The following is an 18,853-nucleotide window of genomic DNA, read 5'->3' as shown; positions in this document are numbered from 1 at the left end:
ACTTGCTCAAGGCCCCAGAGCCAATATATGGAGGAGCCAGAACTTGCACCCAGATGTTGAACCAGCCTCCTCAGGCAGCTTGTTCATTACTCTGCTCTGCAGACTAAGTCACACCTTCATAATCATGGCTGTCACTGGCAGCTTTAAGTGGTTTCAGTTTCATTGATTTCACCAAACAAACATTACTGGATTTATAGGAAAAAAATACCCTTCTGTAATCATGTTTCTTAAGGTCTTTTTCGGGATTTAGCGGTCAGGTTTCAGAGGACATGTGGTTCCCAGGAGTCATACTATGATGAAGAACGCCTGGTGTCCTCAGGTGTTCTATGGCAAGCCTTAATTTGGCTCAGAGTCAGATCATTACCTTTGAGATTTTGTCTAGGTCAGGGGTCAGCAATCTGGTGGCTGCTTGTTTTTGCAAATAAAGTTTTATTGGAACACAGAAGCACCCATTGTCAATGTATTGCCTATGTCTGCTTTTGCACTTAGCAGAGCTGAGTACTTGCAACAAAACACTATGATCCATGAATCCTAAAATATTTAGTATCTGACCACTTATAGAAAAATTTGCTGACCCCTCCCGGGTCTAGTCTACTGTTTGTAAGCACATCATAGCAAAAGGACTTGCTTGAACTTAATAGCAATAAAAGTATGCTCTCTGGAGTAACTCATCTCCTTACTGGTTTGCATGTGGATGCCAGTGCCTTCTGCACGGTGGGAAGTGTGATTTGAACCAGTGCCTCTTGAAATATCCTCTTCCTGATGGTGCTGCTGTCATAATCATATTGCTGTCAATACAGAGATAGAAACATATGCTAAATAGCAACATTGCAATCTGTTAACTTTTGCTTAAACAAAAACTCAGTCACTCACTTGTCTCTGTTTTTCCCCTAATTTCTGAGGACACTTGTGGTGTTTCTAAGGTCTCAGAGATCTTATCATGCAATTCTCTCAACCCTGGGTGGAGGGTACGACTATTAGTGACCCATCTTATCCTCCCCTCTTACAGATAGGGAAACTGAGGCAAGACCAAAACAATAACTTCTGCATTATAAAGAAGTTGGGGACAGAACTGGGGAGTGAGTTTGTATGACATCACCCCTGTCCTGGGTGGCTCCATAGGAGCCACAGTCATCTACTTCTTTCACTCTATATCCTAAAAGCAGGATTAGTGGGTTGTAATGGTTTCCACAAGGGAAGACAGAGTCTGGATCATTGCAACCTTAACACTGTGGCATGTTAACCAAAGAAGTTTAGTATCTAGACCAAGAAAGATGATCATTCACTGTTCTGCATGGAATAGTCAAGCCTAGGGACCACAGTTTGGTTTTAGATGATACTTCAAGGGGAACACAGACAAACCGGAACATAGTCACAGGCATGTGAGTAGAATGGTTAAAGACATGAAGGCATTCATACCAGAAATAATAACTTTGGGTGAAATTATAGCTCCCCTCCTCTCTTCTTATTCTCCGAGCTTTGAAAACAACCAAAGGCTACTATGTTGAGGGACATGGACAGGGAGGACAGAACTAGAATCACCAATGGTGAGAACTTTGGCTTCACATCAGGTAGTATGTTCTTGCGGTTGAAGGTGTCCGGAGAAGGAATGGACTGTCCTGAAAGGTATAAAGTGTCCTAACACTGGAGGTGTTATTGACATTGATTCTATCTTTTCTTTCCAATTGAAAGCTCATTATTATTTGTGTTATCATAATAAAAATTGCTTTTTTATTTGCTTTTTTAATTTGCTTTATTTATTTATTTTATTGCTCAGTGATTTGGTTGCCAGAGTTTCCTACTTTCTGCGAGGTATTAAAATTGGGTCTAAAATTCAGGGACCACATTCTAGGCTCTGTGGGACTTTTATCTTCTGCTTCAAGGCACTGTTTAAGGGAATAGGTAGTAAGAAACTAGTGGGCTAAGTTTAAATATAGTTTGAACTCTAGGCTCACCATTGACTAGCCTGTTGAGCTTAAGTAAGTCACGCTAGCTCTTAGTGGGTCACTTTCCTCATCTTTACAATGGAGACATATTCTAATCATATCACAAGTCCATGTGAGAATCGAACAAAACAGGATAGGTTAAAAACAAAAAAAGCTTTAAAAATACACCAGTGTAAGCTGGTATTATTAAAAACCATTTTGATATATACTTAAGCAGTAAGCACAATAAAAACAATTTCACATGGTGGGCATCTTTTTTTTTTTTTTTTTTGAGTACTTCCTTTGCCAGGAGATCTCGATTTTTCTAAAAACCGTTGGCCAATTTAAATGGGTTTTACTATATCGTAAGCTCTTTGAAGGAGGCTGTGTATTGGCTATCACAGGCAATACCTACCACAATTTTTTGCTTACAGTGGACAGGCAATAAATATCAAGTGCAACTGCTATGAATGCAAGCTGGGAACAGGTCACTTCTAGCTGATGGACAATGATACTGAGGACCTGCGGTCTCTAAAGCTGCCACTAGATGCCAGAACAGGCATGAAAGTTATGCCGGGGGCGGGAGGGGGGGGGGCGGGCGGGGACTGGATGCCTGGTAGCCATTGCTACCTCAAGGGGGCAAAGGGGCCGGATTACAAACAGGGAGTGTGAAAGAGAACTTGGTATTTTCCACTTAACAAAAGCAGGGGTCACGCTCTTGTTTTATGCTTCCCACAAATGAGAGAATGATTTTACCTTTAAGACTCGGAGCTTAACCTTCTCAATGGCGATCGCAGTTCTGGATGCCTCTCCTTGGAGGTGTGGGGAAAGCAATTGCTCGAAAGTGAATACTGCATTCTCCATTAACTAGAAACCAAAGGCGACACAGAACGACACCTGGTCAGAGGCCAGGGTCTCTGCCCTGGAGCAGGGAGGGGATGACCATCACAGTCCCCTCAGGCACTACTCTGGGGCCACCCAGAAGAACAGATCCTCACGCCTTCCACCTGGGCTGTGAAATAAATAGGCACCTGGCTACAGGGGGATCAGTAAGAGTCTAAGAAGTAAGCACACACTCACACTCGCGTGTTGGCATGTATACGTGTATTTTTTCCCCTCCTCTCTTCTTATTCTCTGAGCTAGAAAACCTATGGAGGCCATGGGATTGAGAATACCATCCTCCCCTGTGGTCAACCCCTTTCTCCAGTCTCTGTACCTGCAGCCAGGCCTTGACAAAGTGAGGTGGGAAGCTTCTCCAGTGATTTTTTGGCTGCTTTAATCCTGCACTTCCACTCTTCGGTGGATGCAAACCACACCAGCACACCTCTCTCCACTTCCAGCCTACCACCTCACTTCTCTGCCTTTCTCTGACGGACTGGAAGGGAGGCAGGGCCAGGGCTTGGTGGGGAGAATGGCTGATGTGCTCCAGGGTCAGGAAACGGAAGCGATTGAGATTTCTTATTCTCCGCACGTGTGCCTGTATCAGCTTCACTGGGTTCAGCATTACCAAAGGGACTTCTGTTAAACTGTTGCCCAGTTTTGTTCCTGGTCCATTTTTAATCCTTCACAACTCAGAGGTGAGATAATACGGTGTATCACTTAATCCATCCTGTAACTTTTAAGGACAAAAATGCTCCTTTCTTCCCCAAGCCTGTGATCTCAAAGCATGAACACATACCTTTGTTATAGCACTCTCAAACACCGTTAGTGACTTATCTAAGCATCTGTCTCTGAAGTGGGGTCTGGCACACTGTCCAGCCCCCTAGGGAGTTCCCCCAGAACACCTCTGAAGTAGAATTGGTCTTTTATGGCTTCAGTGATCACACCCTTTCTTCATTTAGAAAGCACTAGGGTATGAAAAGAATTTATAGTTGTTCCTGGAGAAAAAGTTCCTTATGGGGGAAAAAAGGTAGATCTATCAAGTAGATCCAAGAAATCCAAATAGGAAGCCATGATTGATTGATTTATTCATTGATTTACTCTTAACCAGGTTAGGGAATTAATTTAATCCAGTAGTTCTCCATTCTGGCTGCATATTAGAAGCAGTGGGCGTAGGAGTAGGGGAAACCACCGGGAGTGGGGTCTAGACATCAGGACTTCTCAAAAGCTCTCCAGACGATTCAAATGTGCAGTCAAGGTTAAAAGCACTCGTTTGACAAATCAAGTAATTATCAGTTAATGCTACTTTATTTCCCTGAAATGTTTTTTTTTTTTCTTTCTTTCTTTCTGATGCTCATCCACATGGAAGAAAGATGAAGCCAGCGGGGAGGACAAAGTACATCCTCACGCCACACAATGAAGAAATCATGGAGAAATGGACCTCATGGCCCAGGGCGACACTAGCACACCAATCTCACCAGCCAGCCCCAGTTTCTCTGCTGTCTCCATCCCCACCCGCCACGGAGGCCCCTGCTGCTCCCACCTCTTGCATGTAGTTCTGGGTCCTCTGGACCACCAGGTCGACGTGGGGGAATCTGAAGCGGCTCTTGAGATCCTGCAGGCGTTCCTGGAGCAGGTTGACTTTAATATAACAAGGTTCCATCTTCACAGAATCCAGTGGAAGATTCATAAGCCGGTCTAGATGCTGCATTTTGGTGAAGGGAAAAGTTAAATACTTTCAGACTCAGGAGCAATTTTGCATGCATATTACATATTACATAAAGTCTAAACAATCAGATGTATGTTATTAGAGTGAATTGCTTCCTAGGTCGCTATATCAATGACATTTCAATTGTCTTGCTTCCCTCCTTCAGGGGTCCCTGGGGCAGTTCTATTGCTAGGGCAGGGACTAATAGAGGACCCAGCTGGAGGATGGAAGGACCCAGGGAAGCATTTGGGGGGCTCCAATCTTAGCTCTTGATGGACTCCAGGCTCCCACCTCCAGAACTCGAGGACTAGGCGGGCAGGCTCCCTGGCACCTGGAATTGCTGCTGGGCCCACAAGCCTCCCAGGCCTTCTTTAATGAGTGCCATGCACTTACAAAACCTCAGAAAGGTCGGGATGTCCTCGTACCTGGGACTCTGGGAATGAAGCCAGAATCTCCCCAGTTCTCGGAGGTTCTGTCAGTGCCCACAGAGATTCCCTCTGCCGTAGGTTCTCTATGGTGCCAGTGGGTAAGGAGGTGGGTGGTAGGAAGAGGCCTGGCCTAGGAGAGGCATCCAGTTTAGAAACTGGGATCCCTCCCCTTCTGGCTTGCATGAGCAGTGACTTGGTCAGTGAGGCCACAGGGCTTCCAGCATGAGGGCAGCGACGGACCGCCTCTGCTAGAGACGTCAGGTTTTACCAACATGCTCTTACACCGCGACTGTTGTCAAGATAAAGCATCCTATTTTCCAAGCTTATTTTAAACTAATTTTTTAAATTGAATACTGGGTTTCTAGAATAAGCAGGACGGTGGGTGGAGAAAGAGAAGATAGAAAGGTATTGAAAATGTATGCTCAGGGAGAAGTGGGGAGTAATACTGAGTAACTGTGAGTAATATCGGATGTGCTGTCTGATTTTCAAGTCACAGAAAAGAGACAAATCTAGACTTCTAGGTGCCTCTAAATAGGAATTGTTAAAGGGCCCATTTTTTTGTGTGTTTTTAAAAAGAAAACGTTATTCTTGTTGAGAAGTGAGCTGTGAGAGCCTCACTGAAGTGGAGTGAATGAGCACACACGTGGGGTCAAACTTGTCCCTCCTCACATGATATGTACTGTATTTATTTTTAAGAAATAACAATTAAGCAGGCAGGAGAGGGAAAATGGGTTACTGCTTGGCTTCTATCAGACCCACCAAAGTTTAAACAAGTGGTAATACCTATTGCTGATGGGCATATGGAAGAAAGTCCTCTGCCATACTCAATTGGTGGAAACGTAAAATTTAAATCCCTTTTTTTTTGAAATGCAAATGGCAACATCTGTTAACAGGAGAAATAAACCTACGTTTCAACCTAGCAATCCTGCTTTAGGAATCTATCCCACAGGCATGAAAGCATCAGAGCATAATATATGTAACAAGGTTATTTATTGCAGCTTTGTCCATGATGCCAGCAACATTTGGATAGTTGAATAAATCATGGTACATTCATACGTGAAATATTATGTAGCCATTAAAAGAATGATTTAGAGCTAGAACGGCTAACTTGAAGACAGTTTCATGAGGTATGTTTGAATGAGAACACTGATAAACAGAGTAGGATCTGTAATACGATCCCATTTTTCTAACGAACAATCTGAAAAAACAGCCTGTAAATGTGTATGTTTTATATGCTATAGAAACATGGGGAAAAGGACAGAATGGCATATGCTAACATGTTAACACTAGTGACTTGTAGGGAGGTGGGTGGTGCCAGGGTACGAGGGAGAGTAAAGGCAAGGTTTAAAAAAGGCTGGAAAAAGAAAATTCAAAATATTCATAAAATTTATCTTGTTTCTGTATAATTACATGCGTATGTATGCATAAAGATATAAGGGGGGAAAAAGAGAGGTATCTGGTTTTATCCACTGACTCGTAGCGATGTGTCAAGAGTAAAACCAAGTTGCCACATTATGTCTGTCAGTGATGCTTGAACTTCAGGGTGCATCACATCCTTGGGGGGCCCTTGTAAACCAGACTGCTGGGCCCTACCTCCCCTCTGCCCAAGTTTCTGATTCAGTACAGAGATGGTGGGGGGCTGAGAATTTGTGTTTTTAACAGCCAGGTGATAATGACGCTGCTGGTCCAGGGACCACACTTTGAGAAACATTGTTTTTATCATGAGTCTTATTATTGGAAACAAATCAACAAAAAAAATTTATATAAATGATGGTATATGCTTCTATATTTGTATGAACAAGAAAAAATATGTGAAAACACATTCTAAGCTATTTATATCAGTTAATTCAGGGAGTCAGGAGTCGAGGTGGTGTAGGTGTTGGGGTGGGTATGGGTGATCAATTATGCTCATATATATGAGCATATTGCTTCACTTGTGCAAGCATATTATTATTCTTGCAACTTGAAAACCATTGATAAATGAAATCAGGTGAATGGACTGATGGATGGGGTGGCTGGAGGAATGGAAGAACTAGATGAATGAGAGAAGGAAGGGAAGGAGAGGGAAAGAAGGAAGAAAGGAAAGAAAGCATGAATGCAGATAGAGCACCAAGGAAAAGGCAGCCCCATGCAGACCATTCACACTGAATTCCTTGGCTTCATATCTACCTCTTTTAGCTGGGCGTTGTCTTTGGTGGTCTGAAAGTTCTGGGTAAGTTCATCCACTTCTTTTTCAAAGAGTGAGCGTACTTCACTGAATCCTGAGCTCACCGGCCCCATGAGCTCCTCCAGGATGGACGCCAAGAATGGTTGAACACTCTCCGCACAGCTTCTCTCTGCTGGCTCGGCCACCATTGCTGAGATAGGAAACAGCCAGAAAACCATCACTTGTTATAGGCAAAGTTGAGTTCAGAGTCACTGGAGCCAGGCCACGGCTGGGCAGTGCCCACAGAGCCATTTAACAGCCAAAGCAAGCTCAAATGGGCAAGACAGACCAGCACAGGGAGTCCTGTGCCAGCATCACCAGAATGGAAAGCCATTAGATGCTTTTAGAATTGAAATAAACAGTCCCTCCTCTCCCCAAGCTTTCCCCTGCCCTGGGATGAAATGCATTTTTCTGCATGGTGCCTGTAAACATGCAATGCCTAATACAAAAAAGAAAACGCTGGTGACCCTCCTGTTTACTATCAATCATCATTATATGTGCATAGCTTGTCTTCTAAGAAACACAGTTTACTAAGTTCTTTTAATTGAGGTATAACTGACATCTAACATTATGCTAGTTTCAGTTGTACAACATAATGATTCAATGCTTGTATATAACAATTTATTAAGTTTTAATTAATTTCTCTAAGAGTTAATCAGCTCATATAATTCAATTCCCCTCCCCCTCCTCAAGAGACTTTTTAAAAATCAAGTACAGTCTTTTCTTGGGCAAACAGAAACAAATTGCATTAAAAACAAATGCCACCTACCTCTCATCCCCCAATTTTTGTTAAAAGGCTATTTTCTTCCCCTGATAATCAAGGAAAACATGTGCAGAGACAAAAATACAGAGAGTGCAAAAAATTATAAAGAGGGATGAAATAAATGTAACCACACTTCCCAGACTCAGTAAAGATGCTCATTTAGAAAGTCTGAATGGGACATGCAAAGCTCCATTTACTTATTTATTTATTTATTTTTAATTAAAATTTTTTTTAAGTTTATTTTCTTTTTTAAAATATAATTTATTGTCAAATTGGCTAACATACAGTGAGTACAGTGTGCTCTTGGTTTTGGGGGTAGATTCCCATGATTCATTGTGCTTATTTTCATTTTTGAGAGAGAGAAAGGGAGACAGTGTGTGAGCACGGGAGAGGCAGACAGAGAGGGAGACAGAATCCAAAGCAGGCTCCAGGCTCCGAGCTGTCAGCACACAGCCCCATGCGGGGCCTGAACCCGTGAACCGTGAGATCATGACCTTGGCTGAAGTCGGATGCTCAACCAACTGAGCCACCCAGGTGCCCCCCAAAGCTGCATTTTTTTAAAGTCCTAAGGTGACTGCCAAGATTAGCCAGGTTTAAGAGCAGTGAACTCGTGAAGGAAGCCTGAGCTGGAAATGGCCTGAGTTTGTTCTGTAAACTGTAAGGCTAGCTTTGTGGCGCTGGTAAGTCTCATAGCTTGTCATGTAGTATCTCAGAACTAAGGGAAGTGTAAGTGCATATGGGTGTCCAATCCTTCCATCTTATAGGTGGACAGTCAGAGGCCTGGAGGTGCCAGATGGCTTGACGAAGGTCACACCCTAATTTGCACATTTGGGACTACACTTCGAGGGTATTTCTTAATGTTTTATTGGCAATAACTTGCTTACAGTGAGATGAACGGCCACGTTATTTCAATCTGCAGAAATATTTCACAGTAATGGGGGATCAGACTGCCTCTTCTAAGAATCTGAGACGACCAGTATTATTAGTATTATGAATGATTCACAAATATTTGGTATATAAAATATTAACGAGTCTTAGAACTGCTAGGATAAAAAAAAAACCTTTTGATTATCTGATTTAAATATGAAACAGTCTATGACTTCTACAAATGACTTGCTTGATACCAAAATGCAAAACTGTGTGTCAGGAGAATAAGTGAATGATTTATGAACTAACTTTGAGAGAAGAACTGTTTGAAAAGCATCTAATTGAAATTTCAGAATAATCATGAACACAGGCAGAATGCAGAAAAGATTTAGGGGTAGCTGGCCGGTTTCACCCACTGAGTGGGGAGGAAATGGGCACAGGGAGGGGCCGTGGAGAAACCTGTTCCTCTCTGCCTGATTCCCACTGATGCCTGCGCCGCCATGGGCTCTAGCCCCCTCCCTGTGCCTTTATTCAGTGTACCTTTCACCTTCTTTCCTCCACCTCTGCTTGTGAACATCCCACTCACTTCCAGACCCAGTATAAACTTCACCCACTCGGACAGCCTAGAGCCCTGGAACCACCACACAGCTCCTGAACTGTGGTCTGCCTGCCAGTGTTTCCGTAGGGATTGGAATAAATTTTACACCCCACACGGATATGCTCTGCTGATTTTCAAGGATGTAGAGGCGCTGTTGTAATGAATACTGTCCAGTGACACAATGATTCATAAACCATCCAGAAGTTAGGGCAGCTGTGGAGAAGCCACTGAGCGGAGAGATTAAGGCAAAAAGTGCTAGAGTTTGAGGGGTTTGAAGCCTGACTCTGTTTTGTTATCTGGGGCAAGTTACCTAATCTCTGGCTCAGTTGTCTCATCTGGTAGGTGGAGATCATAAGAGTAATTACTTCTGAGTTTACTCTGTTCAAAATGCTTCGAAGCGTGCGTGGAGCTCTGGAAACCCTCACGCACTGTTAGCCCTCATCATGCCTGTTGGCATCATCCTTTTTTCCAATCAACCCACACTAAAACAGCACTGTTGTTATGAGAGGCCCACATGCGTTTTGAAGTTGAAATGGTTGCTGTTTATGAACCACTGTGCCCTCTGTTCCTGCTGCTCTTGTGGCATCTACCACCTTTTTTGCTGCTGTTTCAGTATCTGTAACATGCGTCCTCTCCTCCTTTTGTAAAATCGCATTGTCTTCTTTATATCCTCATAGCTTTTGTATTCAGTAGGAGCAGAATACATGCTTATTTATTTTTTTAATTTTTAATGTTTATTTATTTTTGAGAGAGAGAGAGAGAGACTGTGAGTAAGGGAGGAGCAGAGGGAGAAGGAGACACAGACTCGGAAGCAGGCTCCAGACTCTGAGCTGTCGGCACAGAGTCTGACACGGGGCTCGAACCCACGAACCATGAGATCATGACCTGAGCCAAAGTAGGATGCTTAACTGACTGAGCCACCCAGGTGCCCAGAATACATGCTTATTGAATGAATAAATAATTGTGGGGCAGAATGAAAGATTGGTTGTTTTACTCTCAAGAATCATGTGGGAGGAAATGGGAAGAACAGGACTTAATACTCCCAAAGTTTTCTTGAAATACAAAGCCCTTTACTGACACAGGCTGAGGTATACAGTCAGCCCCTGAACAATGCAAAGCTTAGGGGCGCTGACACCCCTGTATAGTTGAAAATCTGTGTATAACTTTTGACTCCTCCAAAACTCAACTCCTAAGAGCCTACTGCTGACTGGAAGTCTCACCTATAACATACACAGTCAACGAACACATACTTTCTATGTCATCTGTATTACATACTGTATTCTTGCAATAAACGGAGCCAGAGAAAACAAAATGTTATTAAGAAAATCATTAGGAAAGGGAAATATATTTACAGTACTGTACTGTACTATAAGTGGATCTGTGCAGTTCAAACACCTGTTGTTCAAGGCTCAACTCTACTCATTATTTTAATGGCAGAGAACCAGAGGCCTGGTCAAAATGTGTTTCTTATACTGCCTTTTAAAAAGACTTGATCGTGACTTCCTTTCAAGGTATCTTTTAGGAAACAAAGACTAGTCTAGAACAGAATGTTTTTCCATCTTATGTGGGTTATACTGGAGCCACAGAGACCAGGCAAGAGTGAAAGGGAGAGGTTGGTTTAATTTGGGCCATGAGAATCGCCATGGTTAGGTCCAGCTCAGCCCAGCTGCCAGGAATATGGACTCAGGAGTTGGGTGCTGGCAGTTTTAGGTTGAATACGGTACTTCGATACACAGTCTATTCTAGATCAGTTGTGCTAATGGAGGAATGAGAGATGTGGATGATAATACACACAAAACACTGTGAATTTATATCTGCCTGGGAAGGCAGCGCATGAACAGACACGCACATCTTTGCTGTAGTTATGCCTCCACCATTCTACTCTCTCAGAAGAATCAGCTGGGAGGGTGCTGAGGTGAGCTGGGCTGCAGTGGAAACAGGGCCTGAAGTGCAGAGGATAATGTCCCTATTAGATTCTAAGTGTCTTGAGAGCAGGAGCTGGGTCCCCTGTTCACTGCTAAAGCTCTAGCACCTTGCTCAGAAAGCACTTAGTATGTTTTTAATGAATGAGTAAGTAAACGGGCAAGTGAATGAATAATCTGAAAACTAACAATATAAGAAAATTGCTGATAAATAATCACAGATTTGCATGCACGCTTCTGTCATATGACATTGGGTGTGGCGCACTTCTGGAGATGTAGGAACGGAGAACCTCAACATTTTACCCTGTAGAATTCCTTAGAGGCCATTTCAGGCCTCTTGTGAGGGCACAGGCAAATATTTTTCTCTTAATGGCCAGGTAGAGAACATTGGAGACTTTGCAGCCCAGAAAGTCTCCGTTCCAACTACTCAACTCTGCCCTTGTAGTATGAAAGCAGCCATAGACAACACATACATGAATGGGCACGGCTGTGTTCTGATGAAATGTTATTTATAAAAATAGATGGTGGGCCCGATTTGGGCCAAGGGCCACAGTTTGCAGACCCCACTCTTGTGGGCACTCCTGATTACAGAGGAGGACACTAAGGCACATGGAAGTCAAGTGACCTTCCCAAGGACACATGACTGGCCAATGTTGCACTCGTGACTAGAATCTTAATTTATCAACTCTAAGTCAACTTTTTTTTCTTGTTGAGGGAAAATCCATTTATTCATCCATTCAAGTATTTGCTGAGAGTCTGCATATCCCAGGCATGGTACTAGCCCCTGGGTGTGCCTGGGTAAACCAGGGATCACACGGCCCTGTTCTTAGCTTACAGCAGAGAAGGGCAGAGGTAGAAGCCATTACAATCAGTGTAAGAAGTGCTACAGGGGCACCTGGGTGGCTCAGTTAAGCGTCCAGTTAAGCGTCCAGCTTTAGCTCAGGTCATGATCCCACATTTGTGAGTCTGAGCCCCACACCGGGCTTTCTGTTCTCAGCGCAGAGCCGGCTTCAGATCCTCTGTCTTCCTCTCGCTCTGCCCCTCCCCTACTCTCTCGCACACGCACGCACATGTGCTCTCTGTCTCTGTCTCTCTCAAAAATAAATGGACAAATTAAAAAAAAACAAAGAAGAAGTGCTACAGCAGGGAGGTGTGGGCAGTATCAGAATATACAGGCACCACCCCGGGCAAGAAGCAAACTTTCCTCCACCTTATGTCCCTGAAGTTTCCTTGGGAAGGGCCAGGCCCTCACTAGCACCGCTAGCATACTCCTATTACACCTATTAGCACCTCTTCCCAATTCCCTCAATTTAGTTTTCCTCTCAAATCATGTATTCTGACGACACGGTGGAGCCCTACACACACAGCTTATTTAGCACACAAGAGCATGGATGATCTCCACTGACCTTTGATCTTTCCAATTAAGAAGTTCTTTGAGTTCACGATCTGATCCATGTCTGAACGGATGGTTCCTTCTAGGTTCTTCGTCAGAGTTCTGCATTCCTCCTTCAAGGCACTTAATCCTTCTGAAACCTGATGCCGAACCAGTTTGTAGGCCTCCTCAAGGAGCTGCAACAGAGAACAGCACATAAATCTGGGCTCGGTCACGTGCAAGCGACTGCTGGAGTCAAGTAGTGGGGCGGGGGAGGGTTAATCACAGATTATCATAACATAAACAAACCTGCATGTGCACTCTAATTGTTCTTTCAAAGTTTGAGTCTGTTTGGATCAGTCCCCATGTAAGTGAGACTGAGCAGACTCAAGGTATGCAGTTCTCTACACAGCAAAGAAATGATTTAAAAAAAAAAAACAACCCTGCCCACCCCCAAAAGAAGGGAATTCGAGTAGCACAGTTGCATAGCAAAATGATCACTTACACCAAGCCAGGCCCTCTTTCTGTCGTTCTTCTTCCCCTTCATTTTGGGCAAAAGGTCTGTCTGAAGGGTTGGCAGGAGCTCCTCCATCACCAGGTTACTTAGGATCTGTGGGGAGGAAGACAGCCGCGGAGTCCGTTAGTTGGTGATTGCTGAATCTGAGCATCAGGCCAACTGAAGTTGTCATCATCATTGGTCGTCCCTATCCAACATAAGATTGTCCTGGGCTATATAACTCAGCTAGACTATTAACAATAGCCAAAGTATGGAAAGAGCCCAAGTGTCCATCGATGGACGAATGGATAAAGAAGATGTGGTATATATATATATATATATATATATATATATATATATATATACACACACACACACACACACACACAATGGAGTATTACTCGGCAATCAAAAAGAATGAAATCTTGCCATTTGCAACTATGTATGGAACCATAGGGTATTAAGCTAAGCGAAATTAGTCAGTCAGAGAAAGACAAATATCATATGACTTCACTCATATGAAGATTTTAAGACACAGAACAGATGAACACAAGAGAAGGAAAGAAAAAAATAATATAAAAACAGGGAGGGGGACAAAACATAAGAGACTCTTAAATATTGGGGCCCCTGGGTGGCTCAGTCGATTGAGCATCTGGCTTCGGCTCAGGTCATGATCTCGCAGTTCGTGAGTTCGAGCCCTGCGTTAGGCTCTGTGCTGACAGCTCAGAGCCTGAAGCCTGCTTCCGATTCTGTGTCTCCCTCTCCTTCTGCTCCTCCCCCACTCGTGCTCTGTCTCTCTGTCTCTCTGTCTCTCAAAAATAAATAAACATTAAAAAATAAAAAAAAAAAGAGAGACTCTTAAATATGGAGAGCAAAGGGTTACTGGGGGGTGGGGGATGGGCTAAATGGGTAAGAGGCATTAAGGAATCTACTCCTGAAATCGTTGTTGCACTATATGTTAACTAACTTGGATGTAAATTAAAAAAATAAAATTAAATAAAAAAAATAAACTCAGCTAGGCTGATAGTTTAACTCTGGTTTTGAGGCTACAGAAATCTCAACTAAGACAATCTTCGAGGATAAATGTTCTTAAACATCTGCAAGGAACAGTAATGTCTGCTGACAGCCCCTCATCAGGAAGGACAAATTCCTCAGATTCAAACTTCTCAGATTCAAACCAAAAGAATCTAGTGTATTTAGGATAAAAGGCAAAACTTTCACTATCGATAAGGGCACCCTTAGCAACATTGTGAAAGGGGTCAGGCTTTGTTTTGGTGGCTTGAGTCCTGGCTTGTGTCCCCTGAGACCATCATCCTCCTCAAGCTCCCTTGGAATCTGTGTGTCTTCATGTTCTTTGTCCCTGCTGTTCTCTGAACCCCACCTCCATCCTCTATAAAGTTTAGAAAAAGATGGGGGTAACACACAGTTGGGGCAACTGGATGTTTGTGGGATGAACAGAATATGGGGAAGGGGATCTGAAGTTTTCAGAATGTTAAAATTGTTTCCAAGTCACTCCTAAAATGTTGCTTGGCCCAATGAAAAAATTTTTTTGAATCTGAGCAGTGTTCTCTGTGTCAATGTATTACAATGCTCCTTCTTTAACTACCTTCTTTAACTACCCACCTTACCCTGCATGGAGCAGATTTGTTCAGATTCAGTTTCACTATGAATCTTTTGGGGTTCACAGCTTAGTTTTCAATATCAGGCTATAAAAAAGATTTACAAGGGAAAAAGTAATTTTGAGAATGGTAGAAAAGTAGAGAATCATTTGACATCTGTTCTATGAATTTAAAATAATGTTCATGCAAAATAATTGACCTCCTTCTCATAAAAATTCAAATTAGGCTTTGGGAATTATGGACAATTTTTTCTGAGGTCATTGGTCAGCCTCGTGCTAGTGGAAATACTTATGAGCTCACTAGATTTTGCCTTCCACCAAGGGCTCTGTTACAGCAGGGTGTAACACATTAGCTGAGCTGAACAGGAACACTCCCAGGGTGGGAGGTGGATGAGCCGTCCAGTCCCCCTATGCCTGTGGGTTCCTAGGAGAGAAGTCTGCTCAGGTCAGTGCAGGGAGTGGGCCTCTTGTCACCTGAAATATTGAACTTCATGGTATGACAAAGATTATAATGGAGACAGGATTTCTGCTAGTTCTTGTGATTCATCGGTGGAGATGTTTTTCTTTCTTAGTTCATTCTTTGGGAGCAGTCACGAGGTGAACTAGAATTTTTGAGGAATTTACAAGGAACTTGACGTGTGCAAGCTCCATGGAGATGAGGAGATCCAACAATTAGATTCAGGTAGGTAGTTAATAATCCATTGACCCTCCCCCGCATCCTGCACAATGGAGTAAGTCCTTAGTTGGAACACATCTTCCCAAGAGTGATGAAAATGTAGCATAGGGAGAAGGAGCTAAGAAAATAAAGAGACCAAAGCCAGAACTTAAAAACAATGGGAAATATTATCTTAGTTGAAAGTGTTACATTCAGGGTCATAATAATTGCCTGCTTCACCCTTCTGCAGAGACTGGTTTGAGTCTGAACATAAGCATGAGAGGGGTTTGAAAAGATCAAAATGTTACAAAGGCCAAAGGGAAAAAAATCATCTATTTGGGTAGGTTTATAGTTTTCTTTTAGTCTTTCCCATATAATATTCCAAGGCATTCAGTTCTATTTTATAGTTTAGGGAATTGAAAAGGAAATATGTCTGGGGGAAAAAAGGAGGAGAATAGGAGTGGTTTGCAAGGGTGGGGGGCTTGACAAGTCACAGGGCAAGGCAGAGCCTCAGAGTGCTGGGGCCCAACTGTGTCCATCCCAACACCGAGTCTCCCTCTTCCCCTAACCTTCAGCCCCACCCTCCATCCTTGTGCTGCCTCTCAGCTTCCCAGGGCCTTCTCTGAGATTCCCTACCTGGGTCAGCTCTCCATGAGCAGGGTCCAAAGTTCTGGGGCTGTTCTAGGGAAAGTAGCTACTTTAATAAATAAACTGTGCTAATGAAAGGGTTCCTCAACCTCTCTCTTCAGAACAGGATCCACTGGGTCTCACCATAAGGGCCCTAAAAATACCACTTTTGCTTAAAAAAAAATGGCGTGTGTGTGTGTGTGTGTGTGTAAATTTAACTTCTGGGATATACAGATTTTAAAATTCCATCACACATATAAGAAATCAAACATGCCATTAGGTTGTTCAAAATCAACCACACCATGTGTTACCTTCCAGATGTGGGGAAGGTGTGAGATTCAGAGAGACTGCCCTCCTTCCTGAGACTGGACTGATAGTCTGATCAGGCTGTCGGCCTTGTGCCTTTTGTGTTGCTGAGAGGCCATGGGTGAAAGAATCCATTTAAAGGGGCACGTTTGAGGTCACTAGACAAAAGACAACCCTGAAATGTATGGAGAAGGCCTAAAACGTGGACAGTTTTCTTGTCTTGAAACCACCTGTTCTGTGGGAACTATGAACTATTTCTCAGCTCATCTGGTTCATTTAAAGGCAAATTTAAATTGACAATAATAATTACAAAATAATAAAGATATATTTATTAAATGAATATATTGCTATAAATAATAAATATACCAAATCACTGTAAATGCTTTACATCTTGCAAAATACTTTCCTTCAGGACTTCATTTGATACATTTTTTATAGACAAGTAGGATATATATTGACGTTTTTACTAGTATATAAATATTTTCACCTTAATAGTCTGTAGGCAAGTTATCCTAAGATATTTGCTTTGCCTCGGCAGTTGCCTAAAAAATCACCACTGCCATGAGGGCCCACCAGACTTGCTGTGTGAGTCATTACTATGAAGATAATAATGTAATAATGCTGAACATCTGAATACCAGGCCATGAGGTTAGAGGGGGTGACGACACAATGATGATCAAGTAAGTGCTTAGCAGACAGGAAAAAAATGCAAATAAACCCAGTGCTTTAAACAGAAGATGTCAGTATGGAAGCCAATTTGACATATTTAAAAAAATAATAATAAAATAAACAGAAGATGCCAGGGGCGCCTGGGAGGCTCAGTTGGTTAAGCATCCTACTTCAGCTCAGGTCATGATCTTGTAGTTCATGGCTTTGAGCCCCGTGTGGGGCTCTGTGCTGACAGCTCAGAGCCCGGAGCCTGCTTCAGATTCCATGTTTCCCTCTCCTCTCTCTGCCTCTCCCCTGCTCTCTCTCTCTCAAAACTAAATAAACATTAAAAGAATTTAAACAGAAGATGTCATATTCTCAAACTCAGTTACGTCATGCCATTTTCTTTAACTACATAGCTTCTCTGGGCCCCTGACCTCTTTTTCCTGTGAGTCTGAGGGCAGATGTTGCTTCGGCTTCATATGTGAGGTTACAGAGAGGTGGACCCCCGCTAGGCCCCAGACAGGAAGGTTTTGGAATTCATTTCCTTTCTCCAGCTTCTTGAAGGAGAGCCTGATGTGGCTCGAAATGGGTTTTCTGTCACAGACTGGCACTGTGACTTCAGCCAACCTCTCTGAACATTCTTTCAACTGGAGGGTTTTGGACAAACAATCCTTGAAATGCCTTTCCGGCGCTCACATTGTCTGAGTCTAACTTCACCATAGATATTCAGATTCCTGGGGGAGCAAAATTTCTTATTGGGTCACTTGATAACTCCAGCTTTTACTGATCTCGTCTCTGTTTTTGTTTTGTGTTGTTCTGCTTTCTTACTTATGGTATTTTTTATACTGCAAAATTAGCACCTTCCTATCACTGCTGGCTGCCAATGCTTTATGATGTCCATATATGTACAGACCCACATGTCTACCCACATACACTTCTAAGGCTGCCTCGTTCTCGGGATGTTTCTAGGTATGTCTTGCCTCACCGCAAGGGCAAGGGATGAGTCATTTGCTTCTCTTGCACCTTCTAGCACTTAGCACAAATCAACCCAAAGCAAAAAAACAGAAAATCAACTCAGTCCAAAGAAAGGTTTCATTAAGTACCTGTTTTCAATGGCATCGAGAAAGAAGTGAGCTGACATGAGATTCTAAATGAAAAGATTAAGCAAATAGCATAGCTAAACTTGAGGAGTTAAGTAAATGTTGAACTTGGTATAGCCCCATGGTTGGTGCTGATCTTTCACTGGACCAGGAATCGGAAGCCATCATTTCCTTTGCCATCTGTCCACTTAGCATGGGAGCATGAAACTATCAGCTGCACAGGGCTGGGACCATCCTGTCGTGCCCATCTCTGGATCACCAGCCCCAGCATGGTGCCTGGCATAGAGGGGCTCAATAGCTATTTAATGAATAAAACTGGACAAGTCACTTCACTGCTATGTACCTCCCTTGGTTTTCTCATTTACGAAATTGGAAATACTAATAACCTCATGAGATCGATAAAATGAACACACAGAATTAGGATTTGAACATTAAAAAGTATTACACAAAGGCATTTTAATACTGGTATATCTACTAAATATGTTGGTTTATTTCGCAGGCCAATCAGCGTCAAGTGCTTCAGCCTCCCCTTTTGCTTTCATTTTTCTTTATGGTATAAGTACGGTTAGTCCTTAGTTCTCTCAGATTGACGAATGGATATACTTCCCCCAAATATCAGAAACCAAGAGTTAGCCAAAGTTCTGGAATGAGTCTCAAGCTAAGAAATAAATGAGTTTAGAATCCACCAAAGCAGGGGTGGGTGGGAAAGAAGAAGTCATATGGTTAAACAAT

General features: G+C 42.9%; 1 protein-coding gene and 1 long non-coding RNA gene across 2 annotated transcripts in view; one reads left to right on the top strand and one right to left on the bottom strand.

Annotated features, from left to right (window-relative positions):
- The window catches only part of LOC102969720, a 41,650-nt gene extending 34,924 nt beyond the window's left edge, over positions 1-6,726 (top strand). Inside the window, exon 4 of the long non-coding RNA XR_006214241.1 lies at positions 4,174-6,726. This is a non-coding gene — a long non-coding RNA (uncharacterized LOC102969720). The remainder of the gene's footprint in view (positions 1-4,173) is intronic.
- Positions 1-18,853, bottom strand: part of NIBAN1 (niban apoptosis regulator 1) — a 151,154-nt gene that overhangs the window by 9,445 nt on the left and 122,856 nt on the right. The window contains exons 7-12 of the mRNA XM_042977049.1: positions 13,174-13,278; positions 12,703-12,865; positions 7,110-7,297; positions 4,348-4,509; positions 2,682-2,792; positions 681-788 (exon numbers count right to left, since the gene is read on the bottom strand). Of these exons, the coding sequence (XP_042832983.1) occupies positions 681-788; positions 2,682-2,792; positions 4,348-4,509; positions 7,110-7,297; positions 12,703-12,865; positions 13,174-13,278 (837 nt within the window). The remainder of the gene's footprint in view (positions 1-680; positions 789-2,681; positions 2,793-4,347; positions 4,510-7,109; positions 7,298-12,702; positions 12,866-13,173; positions 13,279-18,853) is intronic.

Source organism: Panthera tigris, chromosome F3 (assembly GCF_018350195.1).
Source record: "Panthera tigris isolate Pti1 chromosome F3, P.tigris_Pti1_mat1.1, whole genome shotgun sequence".
Taxonomy (NCBI): domain Eukaryota; kingdom Metazoa; phylum Chordata; class Mammalia; order Carnivora; family Felidae; genus Panthera; species Panthera tigris.
The sequence above is the reverse complement of the archived record's forward strand: the minus strand, read 5'-3'. Positions and strand labels throughout refer to the sequence as shown.